This window comes from Ischnura elegans, chromosome 13 (assembly GCF_921293095.1).
Source record: "Ischnura elegans chromosome 13, ioIscEleg1.1, whole genome shotgun sequence".
Classification (NCBI taxonomy): domain Eukaryota; kingdom Metazoa; phylum Arthropoda; class Insecta; order Odonata; family Coenagrionidae; genus Ischnura; species Ischnura elegans.
This window is the reverse complement of record NC_060258.1, coordinates 7,426,412-7,452,823: the sequence shown is the minus strand read 5'-3', so window position 1 is coordinate 7,452,823 and position 26,412 is coordinate 7,426,412. Positions and strand designations below refer to the sequence as shown.

General features: G+C 35.8%; 1 protein-coding gene across 1 annotated transcript; it reads left to right on the top strand.

The window, feature by feature from the left end:
- Nucleotides 1-173: 173 nt before the first annotated feature.
- Nucleotides 174-24,910, top strand: LOC124170431 (zinc finger protein 37-like). Its single transcript, XM_046549151.1, has 9 exons — nucleotides 174-341; nucleotides 550-606; nucleotides 4,981-5,148; nucleotides 5,928-6,050; nucleotides 7,122-7,253; nucleotides 8,753-8,878; nucleotides 18,103-18,222; nucleotides 19,221-19,293; nucleotides 22,627-24,910. The coding sequence occupies exons 1-9, from the start codon at nucleotides 174-176 to the stop codon at nucleotides 24,198-24,200; spliced, it is 2,541 nt and encodes an 846-aa protein (XP_046405107.1). The 3' UTR covers nucleotides 24,201-24,910.
- The last annotated feature ends 1,502 nt before the right edge of the window (nucleotides 24,911-26,412 follow it).

Sequence of the window (26,412 nt, the reverse complement as noted above, 5' to 3'; positions counted from 1 at the left end):
ATTGTTGGCTTTTATATTCCTTTCGTTGAGCATTCTAAAGTATTTCATTTTCACACGTACTCTAGTGAATGCAGTTTCCTTGTGGGATTTTGTTATGTTTGTCAATGCTGAGTGGATGATTTCTTTGACGATAGACCTGTTTTAAATATTGATTGATATTTTGAAGCGAAAAGATGAGTCACACCAGTGGGATTTTCTCGGATTCTTCTGGAAGGAGTTCAGAGATTGACCATTGCAGACTCTGTATGAAGAATCATGAGTATTATTACAACATATTCTCTTCGAGTTTAGCGTGCAAAATAACTGTGAAGGATGCCCTACATGATTTAGTCGGTTTATATGTAAGTTACATGTTATTATATACACGGTACATGTTATCGATTTTCTTTAAAATGCTGCTTACTTCATTATGTTTTCCATGATAATTCCTAATGCTGTTGACGTTTAACTTGTTTATTAACCACTCAGATTGCTGTGGGAGATGGCCTGCCCGCTACCATGTGTCCACTGTGTTTGAAGAAACTGACGGAGTTCAGTGTTTTCAAAAAGACTTGTTTAGAGTCAAACGCATTTCTGAGAAAAAGTTTGACGAGAAAATGCTTCAGGGTGAGTACTTTTCGTTTTTTCTTATTTGAAGACTGGTGTAGTATAAATGTTGCACAGTTAAAAGTGACTCTCTTTGGTTTTTGTCTACAATAGTAGGAATCTAGGGAGAAAATGTTTGCTGACAGAAATAGTTACAGCATAAATTTACAAGGATTATCTCAATATGACAATAGATTAGTCGCACGGTGACACAATTAGAGAAATATATAATGTTTTACAACTGCCGGTGGCCATTAAATCGAATAGTAACTAAAAAGGCACTTCGATTAACGATCAAAAGATAATTTAGCATACCTTTTGTTAATCTACAATTGTAGGGATATGTAAGGCCCTCAAACATGGTTTACGGAAAAGTGATAATAGTCCTATTTCCCATAAACGGTTTTTCCGCACCTGTGAATCCTTTGAAGGGTCATATTAATGTTGGAGTTGGTTTTTCAGTGGCAACTAATGAAAACATTTTGTCTTCTGGCAAAACTGAGTGTGTGCTAAACAATGATATCCTGGTAAGTATAGCATTCAAATGCACTATTTATCAACTGAAAAAGGCAATATACCCACTAGGCTGTACCGCACTACCTTTTTAAGTATTTGATTAGGTAATCGGAGCATGCTAAAGTGAACAAACAAATCCCTGACGATTTGCTGCTAAAAAATGAAGTGTCAGAGACCCGGAAATTTTTATGCGTTGTCAAATAAAGTCTCGTATGCATGCAAACATATTTTCTTTCTTTTGTTCGGGGCCTCTTCCTCACCTGTAACTGTGATCTCATGACGCTAAGGTTATTTATAATTAAGCATCTTTGCTACGTTTCGGAATTTCATTGTTTTTATTCAAGGCATTTCATGGTGGGTACAATGAAGGCATGATAGGCAAACTATTGGAAATTAATTTAAGTGCGCAAAAATTATCCTAGAAAACATATTCATCCATGGGTGTAAAATAAAAGCAATTAGGATTTTTGATGTGATACATCTTATCCGTAATTGCTAACTCTAATTTACATAAAAATATTCCTATATTTGAATATTATTTTTATATTTGCATTTCTGTTAGTGCCTTCATTAAAATTACTTGTATTTTTTGTTATAAAAACAGTTTCTTTAAAAAATCTCTCAGAAAAACTGTATTTTAAAAATGCATTATAAAATTGGAAAGCTTCCTTAAACATTGGTGGTTAGCAATTTTAAATATAACCTTAGTATAAAAAAGTTTAAAGTTTAACTGTATGATATTGGCCTACAACTTTAAATATGACCTTGGTATAAATAAGTTAAAAGGTTACCTGTGTTGGGAAATACATTTTTAGGTACATTTTTTCATCCCGCATAACAGCCTTCAAAATCGTGGAAAATACATGATATGCAGAAGGTTGCCCCATAATTACACCTGGTCAGATTCTCCAACACCATCTTCGCTGACATTTCATTGTTCGAGTTTTCCAGGAGCTGTATTATGTATCTCCAAACCAATCAGTGAGGCACCGATCGTTGGGTGGGGCGTCACACTGACTCCCGGTTAGCAGTCGTGTGATTCTGTATGAACCCAAGTGGTACAGCACGAACAAGTAAAAGAGAGATCATCGATAGCCATACGGACACCAAAAATGTATCAGAATGGCCACTGCGTAGGGGGTTTCATTAATCCCCCCGTGCACATTGTACATTTTATTTTGTTTTTCCCTCATCAACAAATAAATATGAGGTTTTCCACAATGTTTAATCTTTGTCAACCTTTGAATAGGCCAGTATAATTTACTTTATCATCAACTATTGATTGCCTTAACAAAAATAGAAGGTATTGGTTAATAAATATGAAGTCTGCCACCATTTCATGACTTTCTCTCATTGATAATATCACTTTCCCTCAATTGTAATAGGCTTTATTTCACTCTATCATAATGTATTTACTCCCTTCACATAATAAAAGAAAAAGATAATTAGAAATAAAATGGAGAAAGAGATAAATTGTCACAAACCTCTTTCATGACTTGGTGATGAGGGGAAAACGAAATTAAAAGACACGAATTGCATGGGGTATTCATGGAACCGACTAGTCGGTGGCCGTTTAGACTCCTTTTTTGTGTTGGTATGGCTAGCAATGATCCTCTGTTTTCACGTCGGTGCTGCACCCATCATCTTCATAAAGAATCGCAGGACTGCTTACCGCAATTCTCTATGATGTCCCACCTGGCCAATCGGAGCCACACAGATCAGTTTGGAGATACAGAATACGGCCCCTGACCCGGTGGAATTCCTGAGTAACCTTCCACAGATGTCTAAGCTTGGAAAACCTGTGATAACACTTTATATGATATGCATGTGTGGAAAGTTTATTGCATTCTTAATTTTTTGGGGCTATCGACTTTATTAAGGTGTAATAATGTATGATCAAAGTATTTAAATTCCTATTATATATTTTGATGTCAATTTCTTGAAACCTTATTTTTATCTGTTTTGATGACATTCGTGTAGTGATTGTGTAATAATTTGAATGGGATACTGTTATAATTTGTGGATGAATTTTATTCTTTGAGTTTGAAGTGTGGTAGCAGAAATATTTTCTAAGTACTTATTGGAATGGTTAATGTTTTTTGCTCATATTTTTCTAAAGTGTATTTAAGTTTATGCAGATAACTGTGTTGAGAAATTTTTCATGTAATTGTAGAGTTAAAGATTTTGTTTCCTAGGTGTATGTATTTATTTTGTATTAAATGGTTCATTTGATTAATAATTTAAAAATCTAGGTGATTAATAAGGTTCTGTCCACCCTATGATAAAAACGGAGCTATGTATCCAAATTTCTAATGGGTTACATATAAAAGGAAGGAAGCTGTCCATCGTAAGGTGCAATTTTTCTGCATAATTGTGGCAGAGCTTGAATCGTGATGGTTAAAGTGTTCATCTTCTGAGGTTATGCATGAATGAAGCCAATTTTCAATGTATTCACATGGGTGCAAGTGCGGACCTGTCAGACCATGTACCATCGAATGGGACAAGTAATAATCAGACAGTGCAATGCCTGGAGGATTTGCGGGCAACATTTGGCCTTTACATTTGATTATTTCCAGCTAGGTTGTAATGGATTTTTTAATGTGAGGTGGATCATTTATATGCTTTATAATTACTGTTGAATCATTGGAAACTCAAGATCCTTGCTTAACACTAAATTACCAACGCATGCAATGGCTTGGTGGGTAACTCCAAATACAAAGCAAACTCTTCTTAAGTTTTCCATTCGTCTTCTTCAAGCAATACCTCCATTTAATTTTCATTGAAGGCTTTTCGTCTTCCTACAAATGGACGGTCATCATCATTAGAATTACTGTGTTTGAAGATTATACCAATCATTTAACGTTGTTTCTTGTGTAGCAGCATCTCGGTTAACTTAATGGGACTTGATGAACTTTATCCCCTGTTTTCTTTTAATGAAAGAAGGAAATCATTTCCTTTCACAAATGATGGTAAATTGGCTCAAACTTAGACATTTTCTCACAACACTAAGTATCTATTATGGAGATGTATTCATCATGGTCATCAAGCTGCTTGTCTACCAAATGTCTTAGCTTGAGTCATGATGTTTCTGGTATTTCAAAAACGACCAGCAATCAGTGCTAAAGCCATCTATTGAAAGACAGCAGGAACTTTGCATATCGCATAATACATAATTGTTGTATGATTGGTTTAGCTTGTTTTAAGGCTAATAGTATCAGTGTTACTTAAAAAACAGTTTCATAAAAAATATATGGAAAACAAGATGGTTTTGAGGTTTCTTTTCTTTCTGCATAAATATTACACCCAGTATTCTCCTCCAGATTTTATATATTTAAATATTAACAGGAAGTCTAGGACATAATGAATGCATTGAAAACATATTCCACTTGTTTTTCCTCAACTGTACTAATGAGAAAAGGTGAAATAGTGATTTTGGCCTAACAAAAGCCACTACTCCAAACATTTAAATTGCGGAAGCAAATGGTGTGTTATAGGAAGAAACTCGATTATTTACTTTATTATCACAAAAATTTGAATCATTTATCTTTAGCTTGATTTCTCGTAATTTGAAAAATGATATATCTGAGTGATCTACATTGTGTATTGTACAGTTTGCATTGAAGAGCCGGCTATCATGGCAAAAATAAATTTAAAAAAGACGCTGAATGAACTCGGAATATTAGGGATCTTCCGGCTAAATTTTATTTCAGTCGGCACTGTAGCTTTTCAGTGATTGGTTAATAGGTGTGCAGACAACTCTCCATTTTTACATGAAGCCAGATACATTATGTTCAGCATTCTTTTTTGCAATGCTCTAGTGCATCCCATGTATGTGTTTTTGAGGAGATAAGTGTTTTGTCACTGTTACTTTGTCTGCAGAGTTTTGAAAGAGAAGGGGCAGTTGATGACAATTTGGGGCCTTCTGTGGAGACTACGGACTGCATTCAAGACTTGATTGAAAACAATACACAGCTCACTTGCTCAGCCCAAGCCACTGAAATATACATTCCTGTGCCAGACTGCCTACTTCCCAGGGATGACAAGTTGGTAAGTTTTATTCTTATACACTATAAAACCTATATTGATGCACCGTCAGTTGTGCAAATTTCTCAGTCGTATGAAGAAAGATAGTATGTCCGTCATAATAGTAAGTATTTCAACTGGAAGTCACTAACATATATGCAACCGTTAGTGGTTGTACTTTTCTAGTAGTAACACATAAGGTAGAAATTCGAACCATACAAATCTTTTTTCATACAAGTCAATAACAGTTGTACAACACTGCTAATCATTTGAGAGAAATGTTTCTTATCCTGTGGAGTAGACTTTTGGATACCCTTGTCAAATATCTGTTTAAGCCATAGGTGGTGGCTATTACCAGGTTGTGTCTCATGATTGCCCTCTTATTTGTTCAAGCCATCTTCCTCCTTTAATTCTACTAAGGAATTAGCATAAATTGTTGTGGCACCTCTTTATAAGCCTAGGTAAAGAAATGATAAAGACAATTCAATGTCCACTGGAACCTTGATCTATCATTCCCGCTGTTGTGCCCCTACTGTAAGTGACCAAAACTCTCATTCAAACCTACAAAACTATCATTGAACGTGATCTTGGTGAAGCAGCTCCCCGTCCTTGTTTGGAAATTAATATTCTAGAGTTTGATCTTTGAGTTGCAAGAATCTCAGGATCATTTTGACCAGCTGGAGTGGTCTCACTTAAAATAGGAGTTTTCATTATCGAATGAGGGAATTATTGTTTTGCCTTTTTATGTTGAAATGAGATTATTGTTTTGCTTTCATTGGGTGACGCCCATTTTTCTCATATAGTTTCTAGTAGTGAAAGAGGAGAACGAAGGTCACCTCAGTGAGGAGAATAATCCCATGCAGTACACGTCAGATCCAGCTGGAATTTCCAGTGATGTGTCAGACCCATTGACGACTGATGACCTGGTGAGTGTAGTTTTGCCAAGTGTAATCCAATTTTCCTCTGGCACATTGTCATTCCTTTATGCATTATTTATTTATACCTCTCAGCAGAAACGTACTGCATTTTGCCTTGCCTTTTCAATCATGAACAACTACGGAAGAGCTTTCATGTTTGAATCATTAACATTAAATGTAATGAACAGATTTGGTGTATTTTGCCAAACTGACCGTTAAACTCACTGAGCAAGTAAGCTCTCTGTCATCACGGCACTGAGCAGTCATTTGTAATGTGATCATACAAACACATTTTTCACTTCCGTTTACCACAGAGTGGAAGGGGGATTAGGAATTGAGAGTTAAACTGAGTACTTTTGAATTAGGTACAGTGAAACAGATTGATCGTGACATCATGATGTAGCTGCTAGCCAAATTCAACTACATAACTTGCATTCCTTATGAGGGATTGATGTTTATAGGAATCAGATTCTAGCAGATTCGGATTTTGTGATGAAAGTGAAGAGGAATTTATAGTGTAGGCTAGGGATTCAACCTTCTTTGCCAATTTTGAATGGGGTGTTTGACGTTTGCAATGCAAGTTGATTGCCAAAAGATATCAATTTTTAGTGATGTTTACTGATTTTTATTTAGTCTGACTGAATTTTCTGCTGCTGTTATTCATAGTCTTGAAACCCTTCCACTTTTAATGAAATATTAAGATTTTGCTTATTCTTAGATTTTTATCTATTTTTTTAGAAGTTAGTGCTCTTGGCCTTGTTCCCTTTTGGAAATTAATTTTAATGATCGGGGAAGTTCACAACTTAAGAAGCTTTTTATTCCGAAGATTTTCCCAATAAAGTTGTTTCTTCTTCATACTATGACTGTTATTAGATTATTTGAGAACGAATAAGAATTTTACTGGCTGAATCCTTTTGGTTTATTAAGTCAATCTGTTTTCTACAAAGAGGCCAGAATCATTCATCAGGAATAATTTATTTTCTACAGAGACCATGTAATTCAAGCTTTGTTCATGATCACTTTTTATTTGTATACCAATTGATTAAAATGGGTATCCATCGTTGTCCCTCTTTCCAATAGAGTGATCGGGTAACATACAAGTGCTCTCCTGTTAAAGAAGATCAGATTAGCGATGGTGAAGAAGGATATGTACTCAATGATTGCTCTGATGGTGTCTCAAGCAAACTGGTACATCAAGACTCTTCTGATCAGGTAATGCTATAATGATCTTTATTTTGTACTGTATCACCATCATCAGTAAGCAAAACTGAAATTGGTTTCTTACAGCCCTCAATTCCGGTCTAGCATCTGTTCATCTTTTTCAAATAGATGGCCTTCTTTTTTATGTTCTTAATAACGTGGCCCATGACAAAATACAGCACTATTATTTTCCCTTCTTTCTGTCCACCTCTCCTTTTTGTCCGACTATTGTATTTATAAGGCCATCACATCTAATGAGGTGGCCAATTAAGATAAGGTTTTTAGAAGACTTCCCTTTCCTCCCACTCTTCTTTTTACTTCCTTCTTTTGTTTTCATTTTTTTATCTTTGGTAATCTTCTAGAGCGACACATTTTGAAAGCTTCCAATCTTGACTTTTCTGCAGCTGTCCATTTTGAAACATGGCGACCATTTTTTACCATGCTCGAAATGTAGTATCAGATATACTGTTTCCCTATTTTGGTGTTAATACTCTCAATTGTAGGAGTCTTCTTCTTTCTAGTGTTCTCGGTGCCTGTGCTATTATACTGACTATTTATTTCTTGCTTCATCATCACTGGTAACTAACCTTCCTAAAGCATAATATATCAGTCTGTTTGTAAGAATAGAGATGTCCTTAAAAAAGACAAAGGGTATTGTAACCTTCATCAGTGGTGGAGTTTTATATTAAATTGAAGAAATTATCATTTGTAGTCTATAATTTTTCATTAATTAAGTGCATTTACTCCTGAAACAATTTGATATGCTTGAAAGCACAGTCTAAATTTTTTGTGCAAATAAGTTGTGAAGGATTCAGTGTTTTCCATTAATAACTAATATTGTTGTGTGGAAATATACATCATACAAACTTAATTAAGTCACTGAATGTAAAAATACCTCAAGAAAACACCAATTATTAATTTTACATGTAGAGAAAAAATCTTCATATTTACTCATTGAAGTTATGCAAATTTTGTCCTATTAGAAATTAATCCAAAGATTTCTCTTTTTCGTTAACTGAAAATGGGCGTCAGTTGTATCTCGTCTGAGTAAGTTTTTTTTGTCAAAATCCTTGATGTCTCTAAACCAAATTATAAACCAAAATAAACTGAAATTATTTTCTGTTTGTGCCCCTTTTTATTTTCTGTGAATGAAAGCTATTACCTATGGCCTCTGGATTCTCATACAAAGTGTTCCCATAATATGAGTTTCTGTTATAATATAAGATGATATCTGGAGAATTACACCTCCAAGAACTGTTGCCCAGAGGATAATGACGTGGATTTTTCAGGAATTTTGCAATGAAAATAAGAAGCATTAGGAGTATAGTTAAGTGGTAAGTTTAATAACAACTATAAACATAATCAATTCCTGACATTAATTACCTTGCCGGATAGTATGAAGATATCCATTTGAAACTAACTTTTATTTTATGCGTGTGAATAATTCTAAAAGCACATCTATGTTTCTGTACCTCATTTGCTAATGATGATGATTGGGGACTTTGTTGCAGCCCAATACCTTAACTGCTTCCCAAGGTGAAAAGGTGGAAACTCAGAGTAGGGGAGATATTGTGGCAGACCTGGACTTGACGCTGATTGGGGCAAAGAAGGAACTATCTCCGGAGGAGAATGCCCAGGTATGTACAGAATCCTTGTAATGGAATGTAATTATTTGTTGCAGGAGGTAAAAATCTAAATGTTTGTCATTTTAAATCATAGGACATTCTGCTTTTTACACAGATTCATAGGTAACCCATTTGATTCAAAGTAATTAATTATTCAAACAAGTTATCTTATCTTAATGTAAGCAGTTTTTTTCCTTCTTATGTTGTTCATTTGGTAGTAGTTTTCTTGCCTTATACATTACTATATAAAATCCTGGGACCGATAAACTTAACCTTATTAGCCCTCCAGTGGGGACGTGGGGCACCTTGGTGGTCCAAAGTGTTTCATGTGTGTGCTGTTATTAATGTGATGGCACAAAATACCTGTGATTTTCAGAAGTTACCCATCATTTAGGTGTCAAAAGTATCACATAGTTGCTTGCTAGCAACCGGCACATGCTTAGCATTCAAGCTCTAGCTTTACATGTAAACAAGCTTAACTTTTTTTTCTTCCGGTGAATAAGAAAGAGCTGTCTTCCTGCAATGTAGGAATGTGGATTTCCAGTGGTGCTGTTTATTGAAAGTACACCAACCCTCTTCAGTATTCCTGTTCTCTTTGCTACTCCGATGCACGAGTATTTATGGGCAGTGTAACCCATTCAATTGAAAGTTACAGAGGTCTGAAACAAGTAGGTATTCTTGTCTCTAAAGCAGCTGTTTATTCCTTTTTATGTTGTACGTAATTGTTGTAGTGTACTTGTCTTATATGTTAGTATGTTAAACACTGGTATCATATCTCATGAAGATGTTTATTTTACGATATGAAATCCTAGGACTGATAAATAATAGCTCATTAAGAAAACCACGTCTCAAACTTCAGTCAAACTTTTTAATGTTGTAGTCCATTTGGAGCTGACCACAAATAACCCACACACAGGGTTACATAACCAATGGTTTTAAAAAGAAGTGCAGTTAAACATTCACAGGTCTATTTTATTCCTATAGAGGAAGGAGCGGTATCCCAGTGTTAATGGTGTTTGGCTACTACCTTGAAGTCCTAGGTTTGACATTCGCATGTAGTGCTCTTTTTTCATAATTTTTTTCTACTTATCTGTGTGCAAAATTTTACTTACAAATTGGTTTGTATTGGGAATGTAAAAATTTTAATTTTAGTTTTAAAATAGTTAAGCATTTAAAGAAAAATCAAACAACAATAAAAATGGCATTGCAACATTGTATGAATTATTGATTAATTGTGGTTGTGCCTGCCTGCTGTTCATCTTTGTCTCCATTAATTTCACTGAAGAAATTAGTTTCATGTGTGGAAATATTTTTCTGAGATGCGGCAGCATCAGATTTTGTCCCATTTTTTTCACATGGATGCCTAGTTTCAATTACATTATTTTTGTTTTTTCCTCTCCAAAGAAACCTTAATATATTTATGGCATTGCATGAATAAAATGACATCAATTGCAGAGTTAACAAATCAAAGTTAACAGATAATATTACAAGGAAGGCATAACATATATGAAAGACTGTTCCTGAAAAGATAGGCTAGATTCCTGTATATGAAAGACTGGTAAAAGAAGTAGGCAGACATTTATTTTTTAACCCTTAACCAGTGGCGTGCAATTCTTGTTACACTACCAGTGACGTGCGGTATGGGAGACTGCAATAAATCAAAAATTCATAAAATGTTGCAATGCCATTTTTATCGTTTTGTTTGATTTTTTCTTTAAATGTGTAACTATTGTAAAACGTACATTAAAATTTTTACATTCCCAATACAACCCAAATTGTAAGTAAACATTGTTATTTGAAACAGGATCAAAAAACTCATGCCAAAAACACTTGAGTTAAAATTATTATTGTGTTTTTTATTATTATGTGTCAATATTTTGCCAGATCTAAAAATAAGGCCTTTAATGTTAAAGTTGGAAGGCTAAGTAGTAAGTAGCCATGAAGTTTATCCTTCTTACTCCTTTTCTGAATGCATTATGCAGGCGATCAAATCAATTACTATTTTTTCCTATGACATCTAACAACAAGTAACAACAGCAAGTTACTTGATAACAGCAAGTTATTTGTTACGTTTTATGTTTTTAGGAAGTAGGTTTTTTGGTGCTCACAAATACTCAGAAGAAGTCCAGAACTTATGCCACTCCTGAGTTCAATCATTTGTCTTTCCAATGCACTTAATTCTTCGAATTTTAGGAGATTAATTGAGTGTAGCTAGTTTATGGCACTATGTACCATTAAGTTCTCATAGACTACAGTTACCAAGTTCTTGGTACTATGTCGTTATAAAGGCATCAACCTGAATGATAAATCAAAATATGAAATTGACGAATGATTGTTAGCTGAGATAGAAATTACAAATTTTGTCAAAATATTTTCCTTAATGTTTACATACCTGGTTTCTAGAGATGGACACAAATATTAACAACTGAGCTCATTGGAAAAAATAAACTTAATGAACACACTGCCAAAGTTGAAGGGCAACTGGGGAAGACAAAGGTCAAACAATAGCTACCTCCTGAGAGAAAAACTACTTTGTATAAATGGTGAAAGTGGCAGGGCCTACTCAGTTCATTTTCACTTCCTTTTCCATGGACCCTTTTCAGGTCTAAAAGATGTGGTTACATTGTTACCATATTCAAATGTAATCTGATAACTTCCTGAGCTCAACTATGAAGTTTAAAAGTATCATTTCTTCCAAGAAGTTACAGCAACAAATGAATGTCTAATCCTCATTAGGGTAAAGGCTTGTCAAGGTTGGACAATGTGCCTTCTCAGATTATTTTTATAAGTTGCACAACATTAATTAAGTAAAACGCGTTCATGAAATTTTTGTCAATAAAAATCGAGAAAGTTAAGTTGTGTCGACATGTATCCAGTACTTTTATGTGTTCTATAAAGCAACGATCAAGTTATCCCAGCAAGGATGGGTAAGTTCTGTGAATTCCTTAAATATTCTATTTCAAAAGTATATTTTTCTTATCGAGAGAAAAAAAAACCTGTAGATAATTTCTTTTTAATTTTGGAACTTATTATGCACAAGATTCATGTCATAAATACTTACTTAGTATAGAGAAAGCAGTTAACACAAGCATTTCGTCATACTTGAAGGAGGACCCAACACAGACTACCAGAGTAGTGTAAAGGGATTTTTTTAACAACAAAGCAAGCAAAAAGCCATGAATTTTAAGTTTATGTTATAAATGTTTTGTGGAACCATATTTTTGTCGCAAAATTTTCTAAAATCTTATGAAACATACGAGTTTAGGGAATTTTCAATATCCCTTAGGATATTTTTCAATTAGTTTTTAGAATCCTCATGACTATTGTAAACCTGCAAATTTTCATAAGAGTGGGATGAAAAGTATGGCTGAGACAAATTATTTCCCTCTGGAGGTACAAGCCCCTGGAGATCACATTCATTAAAAACTGCAGTTTCACCCAAATATCAAATGGTCGCAATAAAGCTGTAAGATAGCCAAGAAGTATTTTACAATGTTTTATTCCTACATGGAAGGATAAAAATTGCCATGTTTGGTCAAAATCCAAGTTGGTGGGGGTCATGCCTGGATGAACTGGCATGAAATGAGCCATATGGGAAAAAGAGGCTCCATGGCATCAGTATAAACAATTTACGATGGACGATTTGCAGTATTCCTTAGCAGTATTGTGTAGCAGCTTCGTTTGTTTTTTCATTGTGTAGCAGCTTTGTTTTTTTCCTTCCAGGCTCACAGCCCAAGTATCTTTATCCTTTTCATCAATGTTCAACCAATTTACAACCTTTTCTAATATTTCCATGTTTTCATGGCTAAGGTGAGCTCATTTTCTATGCCAAAGTATAGTATTTGAAGCTGCTCTGCTAAGTATTCCCTATTCCATGTTGTCTTTTTCTTTAGACATCATTAGTTTCCAAGGTAGCTTATTGTGTCAATTCGATTTATTCCTAGAATATTTGATAATTTACTGGATGTAGTGGAGATGAATGGGAGGCCAGACCTCATGACTGGTTTTCTTGTTTCTCTTTCTTGTTTAATGTATTAAGGATTGACATGTTTTCATCATAGGGTTTCTTAAGAGCAGGATGGATGTCTCTTTTACTGTATCCATTCTGCCTAAACGATTGGTGAAGGTGTTTCAAATCACTGGGTAAGCTCTCTTCATTGGCTATGGTTAAGATGGACTGAATTAAATTTTCAGCATCCCGTTGGATGGGATGGTGATGACTCCGCCCATTCAAATAGATATTAATATGAGTGGGCTTTTGGTTGTCCAGGCATCTGCAATCTTCTTGATGTATTAGAATATCAGGGAACGGCAGACATCCATTTTTCTTCTGCTCCATAGTGGACTTGATTTTGTGGCTTTTTCTATTAATTTTCTTGAGGTTTACCTTCTGCCCATGTGGCCAAACAATGAATGTGTCATTCATGTAGCAGTTTCAGTATTTAGGCTGTTATGAGTTACTGGGTAGAGTTTTCTCCTCAAAATCCTCCATTAAAAATGTGCCATGGCTGCATCGATGTTTGGACTTAATCCAATGTGGATGCCTTCCATCTGCTCAAAGAACTTTCTATCTTTCATGAAGTATGTTGTTATCCTCTCAAGAAGAAATAGTTCTACTATATTGATTTGGAAGGGTATACTCGGGAGCTGAAGCATGTCTCTAAAGGGAAATCCTTTGTAGAGATAGGTACAGAGTTTCAAAGCTCATCATGATGTCACTTTTGTTGACCATGCAGATGAATTGTTGGTCCATCACTCAATGCCCTGAGGACTATGGCAGAGCTAGCCATTGAAACGTTGACTCTGGCTGAACAGCTCACCTGATGACAAGGCCGTAGCCAGAAAATATTTTCGGGGGGTTTATGGAATAGTAGACAAAAATAAAATATACATATTTATTATAAACCTGTAAAGGAAAATATAAAAATATTATTATAAAATTGAATTTAGCCTCCTAGTTTTTTTTGCAGGGACCAAATGAATTAACTCCTTGGTATCGTTGTCAATTCTGGGGTCCCTCAGGAGGTCCATAAGTCATTCACCTTTCTTCTAATTCACAGCACTATTATTTCACACGCTGCACTACAACTACGCACACTGCATCTACAAATTTGCTTAGATAATTATTGACTTGAGTCGCATTGGACTACTAGATATCCCTGCGCAGCTATACAAAGCCAAAGTCGGTTAGGCAGTTCATAGATCAGTATTGTTAGTTTTTGACCTCCGAGGGTCACTATGGGGGTCAAAGGTCATAGAGTTAAACGTCGGACCTTCATGACAACCAACGTGTCAAACCATAGGTTTTGAAGGGTGCCAAAGTCGGTTAGGCAGTTCATAGATCCGTGTTGTTGGTTTTTTGACCTCCGAGGGTCACAATGGGGGTCAAAGGTCATAGAGTTGAACTTCGGGCCATCATGACAGCCAACGTGTCAAACCATAGGTTTTGAAGGGTGCCAAAGTCGGTTAGGCAGTTCATAGATCCGTGTTGTTGGTTTTTTGGCCTCCGAGGGTCACAATGGGGATCAAAGGTCATAGAGTTAAACTTTGGGCCATCATGACAACCAAAAAGTGGAACCATGGGTTTTAAAGGGTGCCCAAGTCAGTTTTGCAGTTCATAGTTCCGCATAACAGATTTTTTTGATCTCCGAAATTCATAATGGGGATCAAAGGTCATAAAGAAAATATGCAATGCGCTTACCCCCCTTCCTTCCAAAAATTTTCCATTTCCTCGCAGTGCTTTCCGGCAGGCTTCCCATGCCATCTTAGCTTCATGCCGAAGTTGATCATTTATTTCTCTAAACATCATTTTGATTTGCAGCTCAAAGTGGAAGACAAAACTCCGTTTAAAAAGATATTGGCTATGTCCGAAACCATAAGGTAAAACGTAAAAGAAATGGATAAATCCAGCTTTTATTTTGATTGTATCATGCGTTGTGATAAATATTTAACCATTAAAGAGAAATATCACTAAACGACAAAATTAATAGGATTATAAACTGAAAAGTGAACATGTAGTTTACATTGGGCTAGTCAACCATCCAATTGCAGAGATGGTTTTGATTGCCATGCTTTTCTTCTCGAAGCTGCAACATTACACTTTCTAGGGCTTCAAGTTTAGAATATTTAAATTTTGTTATATCGCACACCTGGAATTGTCCAGTTCACGCTGCGCGGACAATAGTGCTCAGCGGCAAAAGCATCTTAATGGAAAGGCCAAGACATAGCAATGAGACTGTTGGGTGTTATACCCAACCGATTTGCAAGTTTGAATGTGAAGTGAGGTCCTGATAAATTTGCAGACAGTAATGTTTGCAGGACGAGGGTCAGTCAGAAGGTTGCGGTCTTTACAGTCAAACTGGGACTTTTTCTTAACTACTTATTTAACATATCTTTAGGACTTTCATGGGAAAAACTCGCAACCCTTAACTTGAGCGATACCAATGGAGGTCTAATACTTAAATGAAAAGCGGCATGAATGGGTTTTGCTATTTGCTTGTTGATCTTTAAAACCAATGGGATTTCAGCGTAGTTATAAAGAAAGTCCTATGTGGCGTTAGACCTCCATAAGACCTTCTTTGCAGAGAGATGTAGTGGAAAAATGTGGACACAGAGTCGGGAAAAAGGATGTCTAGGGAAATAAATAATCAAGAACGGCGTAAAACTAAGAGGGTAAGGGAGGCTTGTCGGAAAAGGCAGTGGATATGTGTACACCACTCACTTGGTCACCCTTCAAAACCTTTAGTTGGAGAAATTAGTTTTCCTATTATTTCAAAACATACATATATGACCTTTGACCCCCCCTTATGACCCTCGATGGTAAAAAAATCGACAATATGCAAACTGCTACGAACTGCCACACTGACTTGGGCACCCTTTAAAACCTATGGTTCCACGCTTTGGCTGTCATTATGGCCCGACGTTTAGCTCTATGACTTTTGGCCCCCATTGTGACCCCCGGAGGTCAAAAAACCAACAACACGAATCTATGAACTGCCTAACCGACTTTGGCACCCTTCAAAACCTATGGTTTGACACGTTGGCTGTCATGATGGCCCGAAGTTCAACTCTATGACCTTTGACCCCTATTGTGACCCTCGGAGGGCAAAAAACCAACAATACGGATCTATGAACTGCCTATCCGACTTTGGCACCCTTCAAAACCTATGGTTTGACACGTTAGTTGCCACGATGGCCTGACGTTTAACACTATGACCTTTGACCCCCATTGTGACCCTCGTAGGTCAATTAGTGAATAATACGGGTATTTGGACAATACCAATGACTTGGGCACCCTATAAAACCCATAGATCGACACCTTTGTCGGTATGCTATTCTTTTTGCCACCCTTATGACCTTGACGGTGACCTTACTGGGTCAACGGTTGAATTTTCGTAAATAAAATTGTTATTTTCGGGTTTTTCGGGTCCGAAACCATAAGAATTGACACCTTGGTCAATGAAATTCAGACATTTTTCTATCTCGATTTTTTTTACATTGAAACCCCATAAGGCAAATTCAAATTTTTGGTTTGGACCCAAATTGTGAGGTCAAATGGTCAAAATTTTAAAATTTTGCTTTCACTCAACAACACTTAGGACCTTTTCCCATAAGTGTGCCAATTTTCATGAACATAGCTCTACGGAAAGTTACTAAAATTACAGGTCAAAAATGACACACGACACTTGGGACAGTCTGTATAATATCGCTGTGTGAGCACCAAGCGAGCATAAAGTATGTATTTATTTTTTTTCATTTTGGGGGGATCTAACCTCCTTGCTACAGCCTTGCCTGATGAAAATGACCTATTTATTATTTTCGATGTAGGTGACTTGTGTATCTCTTTTACTTTCTGCATAGATCATCAAAGAAGAGAAGGCAGCTGATGACAATGCGGAATCTTCTGCTGGCACAAAAGAATGCATTTGAGATACGATTGAAGTTACTTTGCAGATTGCATGCTCCGTTCAAATGACTGAAATATGCATTCCCGTGCAACACTGCCAATTGCCCAGAGCCAACATTGTGGCAAGGTTTATTCTCATCTAGGAGTAGAATGACCTTTATTTGAGTAAAATTGTTTGTTGTGTGACAAAATTAGGTTTGCATTGAGTGTATGTATGGATATTCATGGGAAGCCACCCTCAAATGTGCGAGTTTCTGTTTTACAACCTTTCCAGTGCACTACTATATGGCAACACTATACACTACATAGCAAAACTATTGAGATCTCAATCTTTTTTCATGTTAATCAATCTTTTTTGTACAACATAACTATTCTTCTGAAAGAAAAGTGTTTCATTCCATTGAGTAGGCCAGTGGTGAACTTTATTTAGTGTACTTTCAAGGTAAGTCTTCGCTATGTCAGAAAGCCTTAACGCGAATCTTTTTTCCCCTGATTAGATCCTTGTTGTACATTCTTGCTGTTCTTCTCATAGAAAGGTGATGCTTCCCATTCTTTTAATTATGTTTAGCTTTGGTTGAAACCTGCATTTATATTAGTTCTTTTCTTTGAGTCCTATTCCATTTACCTCTTTGTTAAGCCAATCCCAATATCCATCTGCATAGAAGACAAATATGGCTTCAGTAATTAGAATGGCATGATTGTATGTGATACAGTGGTTGGCTACAGTTGATTCCCTCAGCGTATCTTATGCAATGTTTGTGTTCTGATATCTTGGTTTCAATAGTTCTTCCAGTTTGACCAATGTATATGTCTCCACACTCATGAGTCACGTGATAGTTGCCAGAGGTCTTTAAACTCCACACCTTGGCTCCATAGGTTTTCAGGAGGCATTTGTATTGTTTCAATGTTGCCATTTTTAGGAAATGCATGACAATTTCCCTGAAATAGTGGAAGGAAATGAAAGAGCAAAAACGAGAATTGGCATCAAGACTTCCAACATCTTTCATATCCATTGAGAATGTTGAAACATCTGAGTTGGTGAAACTGGAAGAACAAAATTTACCACCCATGAGTTCCACGTGAGGATGTTTGCTAGCTGCCACTGAATCTAGCAAATATAGAGTCATTCCACTCCAAGTGGGATGGAAAAACACCTGTCAAATCAGCAAGTGTATTAGAGTCAGTCTTAAGAATCTCAGGCATACACACTATCAACCAGCTTGAGTGGTCTCCACTTAAGGACAAGGTTTTATTATTATAAATTATCATTTAAAAGGTTATGATTATATTATATTGCATTTATTGAGTGACACTAAAAATTATCTTTTAGTGCAATGTAAAAGGGGAGAACGAAGAGCTCCTGAGTGGAGGGAATTATCCTGCATTTAACTCGTCGAATACAGGTGGACTTTCAAGTGAGACTTCTGACCCTCTGTCAATCGATGGCTTGGTAAGTGAACTTTTTCCGTTTTTAGCAAAGTTTTACTAGGATACAAATCTAACCTCTGTGGATAATGGCCAACATTATTTATCAACAGCACATATCTTTTGCCCCACAAGGTAGTGTAATCGGCTTGCTATTGTTCATTACATTCATGTTTGACCTTTGCTTGGAAATTAGCAGTAAAATACATTTTTTTGATGATGGAGATGTCATATATGATGGAGATTCTTTGGTGTGCAATATCACTCTCATTTTACCGAAACGATAATTTTATTCTTCTCCTCATACCTCCATCTAATTATGGCCTCACCAAAATTGCTTACTGTAATCTGGTAGTAGCATTAAAAATTACTGTTATATGTAAAGGCAACCAATTCCTGTTCATATGATGATATAAATCTAAGGTTGTACTTTAGTTAAGACATAGGTTGGGTGAACAACTGATCAAATGATTTTCTTAAATAAGTACGGCTTCTCCCAAAGCAGAAGAGTTGTTGCTTTGTTTACACTGAGATTTACTTTGTTGACTATGATGTTTTACTTTACAAAAATATTGCCTTGTTTCAAAATTTAGGCTGTATTCTTTATACAACAGGAATTATAACCTTTTCAGGGTTGTAAATACTTTTATTGTATCTCGATTCTATGGACAAATTTTCCTCTGGGAAATAGAATTTCTATCTTCAATAATGTTTCTTAATTTTTTGTGAAACAGAGCATTACATCGATGATAACAAATGGTAAAAAGAATTACATCAATGGCAGAGTTATTGCTCAATCTAGAATGAAACTAATTCAAAGGCTGTCTCTTTGTTGAATGAAATGAGAAAGTGTTTATTGCTGTGAAGGTATGGACATGAGTTCCATTTTCTAAAAAGAAATATTTGTGCAGAAAAATTCAAAATTTGATTATTGGTTTTTAATTCAGTTGTAGATGATAATTTCCTAAAATATTGTTGATTTTCCTGAGCATTCATGATTAATATGATGATTCTTACTTTTAGCCTATGTTTACCAAGGATGAAAAACTGATTGATAATTGGAAAATGACCAAAGACTCCACAACTAAGGCTACAGGTGAGTAAACTCTAGGGCTTTCAATTACATAAATATATGTAGAAGTTGTTGCAAACTTGTTGAAGGATGAAGGACGTAATTTAGTCATCCATGTGTAATTTTTGTTTACTTAAGTTTACATGTCACTTACATATGAGAGAATATTTATCTTTACATTTGTGTGGTTATGGATTTCTAATACAATATAAGCTCGTGTAAGAGACGCACCTCTATTTTGAACACCGGAGATAAAGAAAACAATTTTTGGCATTTTTTCTATCCTATTGCACGGTGTTGTGGACTTTTGCCTAGACTTTCGACAGTCATCAAAGTTTCCACTTTCAACACTAATAATTCACATGGAATTTTTCAGCTAAATTTACATGATATGTATGGTGCTCGTAGATGAGTAGGTATCCACTTGTAGTCTTAACCTTATGATGCTTACTTGTAATGGTCGGATCGGATACCTCAGATCCAAATATCCACAAATAATGCCCTTCATCTTAATGTACTTTGGATCCAAATTCGTCCAATGCGTTACGCGGGAACAATCGAAACTTTTTTCATCCCTACCCGTCTCACCTGCTGACCTAGTTCAGTCTCCCAGCTTCAATTCTCCCAGTTTCTGGAGCCAAATGCTAGGAAGATATCTTGGAACTCAGTAGGTGAGTCACCTACTGAGTTCCAAGATATCTTGATAGCTTTCAGCAATTGTATGATTGTATGACATGCATGAGGTTCAAAAATGAATGAGACATTACAAGATGGATATCTGACTCCGTTTAAGTATTTTAAGCTCTTATTTATTGACACAAAGATTTATAGACATAAAAAGGCTACTAATATTCAAAATAGTCCAAACAGCACGATTTTGGAAGAAGAAAGCACAGCATGAGCGCATTCAAACAAGACAAGACGGACTGGTACCTTCAGGCAATGCAAACTGCGTATATCACATTCCTGTGTCTTCGCCCCTTTTGCTTTGAAGGCAACAAGGTCACATGCAAAATCGGACGTGTTCTTTCCCTGCTCCTTTGCTCATAGCCTCGTTGCTTGGAAGATGGAGGGATCGTGCTCCTTCCCCTCGATCTCTCCTTCTCTATAATATGACTATGAAGGAAAGTATAATTTACTTTTTATTGCTGCCTTTCATGATGAGATTCTATATCATCATTGTAAACATTCAAATGCATAGTCGAAAAACGAAACAGATACTCTCTAGTTTCAAAATCACAGAAACATGTTAAACGTGATATGGAGGCATACGGAAAGAGTACATAAAGCAAATATTGAGTAAAAACGCTTAAAATGCAATGCAAGGTATAGAAACTAGTATTTGGCCAGCCAAACGAAATGAAAATCAAGTCTTTGCTCACGAAGGCTATTGACGCCAATGTAAACAGAATTTTGCTATCATATTCAAGTATCTTGAAGGAAAATTCTGCATTATAAACGCATAAATAACCTAAGAACTTAACAGTTAGCTTGTATACAAAATCAACATAAATTATGTCAACCTGTTCAACTATGTTGTAATTGTGTAACTACTGTGTTGTTATTATCACATGACTGATAGAGTTAAACGTCAAAATATAAGTAAGCCATCAATACGGACTCGATATATTTCCAGGGAAAAGACATATATTACGTGTCTGGTTATTTATTGAAACGCGCCTGTCTGCTACTGTGTTCTCACCAAAAAAATCGTTCCCATTCATTTCCGTAACCCAAATATCTTCATATTTCAACTTCAATAACAGCCGGTGCAGCCATATTTAAACATCCGTAAAGGACACTTTAGCCCTAAAGTGAGCTCCCGTTGGGCACTTTACGGTAAAGTGACGAGTTGGCCATTTTTCTTCTAAAGTGGCGTTTATGAAACGGAAAAAGCAGACTCTAGCCCGGCTAAAGTATACTTTAGCCTAAAGTGCAGTCTATGAATCGCACCCTTAGTCTGAATAAATTGGGTTGTTGGATATCCTAAGACTGTAATGAATATATTTTTCATTTGAATATTCTTGTGTCCTTTTGCATTTGCTGCATACGTTAACCTTTTGCTGTTGGAATTTAGTAGTCATATACCAACAGTCCACTCGGAATTTATTTTTTAAATACCTTAAATGGAAAAGCATGCTGATGGAGTGTGACTCGACTTCCACGTGAAAGTGCTCAAATGCTTTCTGGCTATGAAAATGAATTGATAAAAAAATTCGAAATCCCTACTATTTCAATATGCTTGCTTGCATCTCATCATGAAGTTGATCAGAAAATGATTATCTTTGTCAACCTGGAAAATGTAATCGCTACCCCTACAACTTTTTTTACTTCTATCCTGAAATAGAGAAAAAGAGGAAATTATTTAATTTTAACAAATTTTATTTTTTAAATCAGACTTAACTGTGATTGCTGACTAGACTTGATTCATGGTTGGGGCATTCCTTCTTTTTCAAGAAAAATGTGCTGCGAATTTTGAAATAAAAGCGCATGAATTGTGGCCTCTTCCATGGAATATGTGATATCAGTTGCTACGTAATTTATGAAAAATATTTACTTTTTGATGTCGAAAGTAGTAGATGGTAAAATTAAACTCATATTGAAAGTCTGGAACTATTTTATCAATCAATAAGTTACATTCCTTAAATATTTAAATATTTGTTGTTCTCTCGCATAGAAGGATAAGGAAAACATTATTTTCTCCTTAACTATTCTCAAAAGAAAGATTTTTGTCTTTTAAAATATCAACTTAATGAACATTACGATGTGTATAACCAATAATCACTGAACACATTTTTGTCTTTTAAATGAAAAAAGAATTCAATGGGTCTTATTCGTTTTTCTTAAGCAATTTAAAGCTTGATATGTGGTGATTTTTTATGCCTGACTGTCCTTTTTGGGCAAAATTGTAGCAATATTGAAATGACCCAAAAAGACCAACACCTATTTTACTTGCATAGGAGTATAAGGAAAACATAATTCTCTCTTAAAGTATTCCTAAATGAAAAATCGTTTGCCATTTTAAATATCGGCTTTTGGGACATTACAATATTCAGAACATAAAATTACTAAACACTTTTGTCTTTTGAATTTTTATAGGGGATGATTTTTTTTCATCAACAATTTTAAGCTAGATATGTGATAATTATTGATGCTTGCCTTTCCTTTTCGGACATAATTGAACCTATATTGAAATTGCCAAAAAGAGTGACATCTTTTTCATGTGTTAAGCAGCCAGCAAAAATATTAATTAAAGGGAATAGGTTTCTTTCTATCAAATGGTTTTTAAAAATTGGGTCTGTGAGTCCTAGATTTCCTGTCTGACTCAGAAAATTGAAGTACGATTTTCTTTTCTAGGGATATCAACTCCTGACAAAGTGCTGATGGAAACAACATCAACTTCATGTGTGCTGAAGGAAAGAAATGTAACAATCGATCTTAACCATGACTTTATTGCTCCAGCAGTATCATTGACAATCAGGCAATCCAACACTGTAACATCCCATGTAGGTAAAGGAATGAATGTGATGGATAAATATTTGGAAGAGGGCAGTGCTCATCATGCTGAGAAGATAATGTCTGACTCAATTCCTGATGATGGACACAGTTATAAGAAACACATTCCAGCATCTAATAACGGTGGAAATGGAGCAACAATGAATGTTGTTGGGTGTAGAGGTGATGCACCAAATATCACAGATAGACTTAGGATAATCAGAATAGGTGAATGCAAAAGAAGTGGCATTGAGGCAGTCATGGGAGACAAAAAAGAGATAAGTAATTGCTTCATCGAAAATCCTAGTAATGGTAAAAATTCAAACAAAAAGTTATATTATTGCTCCCACTGCAGATATGGATTCAACACCAAAAGTGATCTGATCAAACACATGGAAATTCATTTCGGTGCCAGCAATTTGGATCTTGATGCAGAATCATCTATGGGAAAAAATGAGTGTTTAATAATCCCTGCATCAAGTGATGTGAGTAATAATTCTTGTGAGTCATCCACCTCCGAGACATTGAAAGGATTGAAAAGGAAAAGACAAGTGCCGATGCATAAAGTAAATACTCCTGTCGTAAAATCCTCATGTGGAATGAAAGAGAAGAAAACTCTGGGAGGAGTGAGAAGCATTGATGGAGATGGGCAACCACACGCACAGAATGAGTCCACTTCTTGTGCTGGAAACCTCCAAAATGATGCAAGAGGATGCACAAAAGGAGGGCCTTTCAGTTGCAGCGTGTGCGCAGAGTCTTTCACTCTGAGAAGCAGTCTTAACAGCCACATGCGTGCACACGCAGGAAGAAAACGTTATCCGTGTACAATATGCAGCAAGTCTTTCACGAAGACTTCTGGTGTCACTGAACACATGCGCATTCACGCAAAAGAGAAGCCTTTCTTGTGCAAGACGTGTTTTAAATCTTTCACCAAGAGTTATCAACTAACTAACCACATGCGTACGCACTCAGGGGAAAAACCCTTTGCATGCAGCGATTGCGCAAAGTCCTTCACCAGAAGAGACAACCTGATCCGCCACTTGCGCATTCACTCAGGCACGAGACCATTTACATGCAACTTGTGCTGCAAGTCTTTCACTTCGAGTTCTTCTCTCACCAATCACATGCTAAAACACTCAGGGGAGAGACCTTTTTTGTGTAATAATTGCCAAAAGTCTTTCACTAGAAAATACAGCCTCATGCTCCACTTGCGTATGCATGCAAGAGAGAAATCTTTTTCATGTAATCACTGTGCAGAGTCTTTCTCTTGTAAGAGCAGCCTCAATCAACACGTGCGGACACACAAAGTAAAAAGACCTTATTACTGCAAAATTTGTTCCAAAAACTTTGCTGAAAGTAGTACCCTAAATGCACACATGCATACACATGCAGAAGTGAAGCCTTTTTCATTAAATGATTGTGCAGTCTTTCTCTAGAAGGAGCAACCTGCTGATACACTTGAATACAAATACAAAGAAGAAACCATTCCCATGCAAGGTATGCTGTAAATATTTCATTCAAGGTTCTCTCCCTCAGCAATCACATGGTAGCACACTTGGGATAGAAAGCATATATTGATATTATCCCTGCTATTATTGTGAAAAGTCTTCTGCTTGAAAGGGCTGCTTTGTCTCGAATTTGCATACACACAATGGAGAGAAATTTTATTCATAATTAATTCGCTCAGATCTTTCTCTACAAGGAGTCGTACACTGGCTTGCACACACAGGAATCAAACCTTTACCTTACAGAGTTTGCTCCAGGTGCTTCACTATTTTTACCAACTGCTGAACGACTTTTCCATAAGGATGATGCATATAATTTTTTATACATCTGTGACCTTTAGGGTATAGTGCTGCTGTGAAGTTAGAATAAAGGTATCGGTAGTATTGATCTTATGCATTGTGTAATTTAGCCTCACTTATGCTACTCCAACATAAGAATCTATGTTCATGAATGTAGTTTTATGACAAACTTACTCAGTGTATTTAAGAAAATTATCATTGTGCGTGTTTGCTTTACCTAGGCTAATTGTCTTTCTGTTAGTTTATAACATAATTAATCTTGGTATCTCTTACTTCTATGTGTTTGGGCATTTATTAATATAACTGAAAACAGTATTAAAATAATATCAATTAAAATCTGACATATTGGAAATGAATTCATTAGAAATTTACGATTCCTTGCACACATGGCATGCATCAAATATCAGTGAGAACAGTTCGTTGCAATGGGGGATAGGTAATTGGTGGAATGCAATCATCACAGAATATTTCAAAGATAAGGGAATTCCATTCAATTTCCATGTTAAGGGAATGTGAAATGTGTCAAGCAAAGGATATATTTTTGATCATCATCCTGGAACCAAATCATCCTTTCATGTCAAACAAAAGCAGTATAAAAGTTAATACTGTGTTGGAACTGTCAGTAAAATTAGGTTTTGGCAAAAGATAAATGGCAAATACGTAGTAAAAGTGATAAAGTTTCTGAAACAGTGCAAGTTTTTCGTTGCTGCGGTGGGGAGGTGAGTGTCATATTGTCCTCTTGTGTGGATTGCAAAGGTTAATGATAACTTGGGAATGCTTAACTTTATTTGCCTGACAGAATTCGGAGGAACACATTTCAAATTCCAGAGTAGGCAAATGATTTTATCGCAGAGAATTTCGGATGCTACAGGGAAATTCTCCCTTTAGTGAATATACCCAAAAGTATTTATTCCTAAAGAGATAAAGAATTATTCAAATTTCACTGTTTCACCTTGAGATCATTCCGTTTTTTCCTTTTCTAATGATTACGTGCATTCCTTCATGGAAGAGACGGTGGAATCTGAGAAAGTTGAGATGCCTTTGTATGGTAAACTGGTAGTTGAGAAGGAAGGTTATGAGATGAGTTTTCCTCTTGCATACACAATCTTTTGTGGAGAGTAATGCAATGGTATTGGTAGTCGAGTGCTTGAAATCATACCAGAGATTTTTCTCACACCCTTCTGTGATACATCCTTGCTTGCCAAAGTTGCACTTTCATCCGAATTAATTGCAAGTAATTCTACAATATTTTGTTGTCATTTTGTAATTCTATTTTTTTTCTATCTGTTGAAGTTATTGTAACGATCCCCAATATCAAAAAACAACATACAGGGTTTTACCACAAGATAAATTACAACACAGAAGACCACACAGCATGAATGATTTTGGTGTATTGAAATGCATGTTTCGAATCCCCATCAAGAGACAAGAAAATATCTCGAAGGAGCCCTGGGTATATGTTGATTGTTTAAATTGGCAGGAGACTGCAAATTTATTTTTAGTAAAACATTCATTAACTTACATCCATTCTGAAGGGAGTTTCAAGGTTTTGGTCTGAAGAAAAAATAATTTGGCACTGCTTGGATGAAAAGAAAATTTTAGTAGTTAAAATTGTTGCATCCGTGAATCCATTGAATTGAGATTTGTTAAGTTGTTTCAAAAAGGAAAAAAATTATGAGATTTATGGGATCGAGAAAGCATATCAATAATAACATTGGGAAACCTTAAAGATATTTATAGATTCCTTTGAGTAAAATTTTTAAATAATTTAAAGTGTGTAGATGATGGCATACACAATAAGTTAATAACTGCGGATTCCCTGTGCTCTTACCACCTACTCCCT

What these genes read in the sequence shown, in the direction of transcription:
- LOC124170431 (XM_046549151.1), top strand. Translation starts at nt 174, where the DNA reads ATGAGTCACACCAGTGGGATTTTCTCGGATTCTTCTGGAAGGAGTTCA. An exon ending in TTCCCAGGGATGACAAGTTG is followed by an intron (nt 5,149 to 5,927) that starts GTAAGTTTTATT and finishes TTTCTCATATAG; the next exon opens with TTTCTAGTAGTGAAAGAGGA. An exon ending in CTCTGTCAATCGATGGCTTG is followed by an intron (nt 18,223 to 19,220) that starts GTAAGTGAACTT and finishes TCTTACTTTTAG; the next exon opens with CCTATGTTTACCAAGGATGA.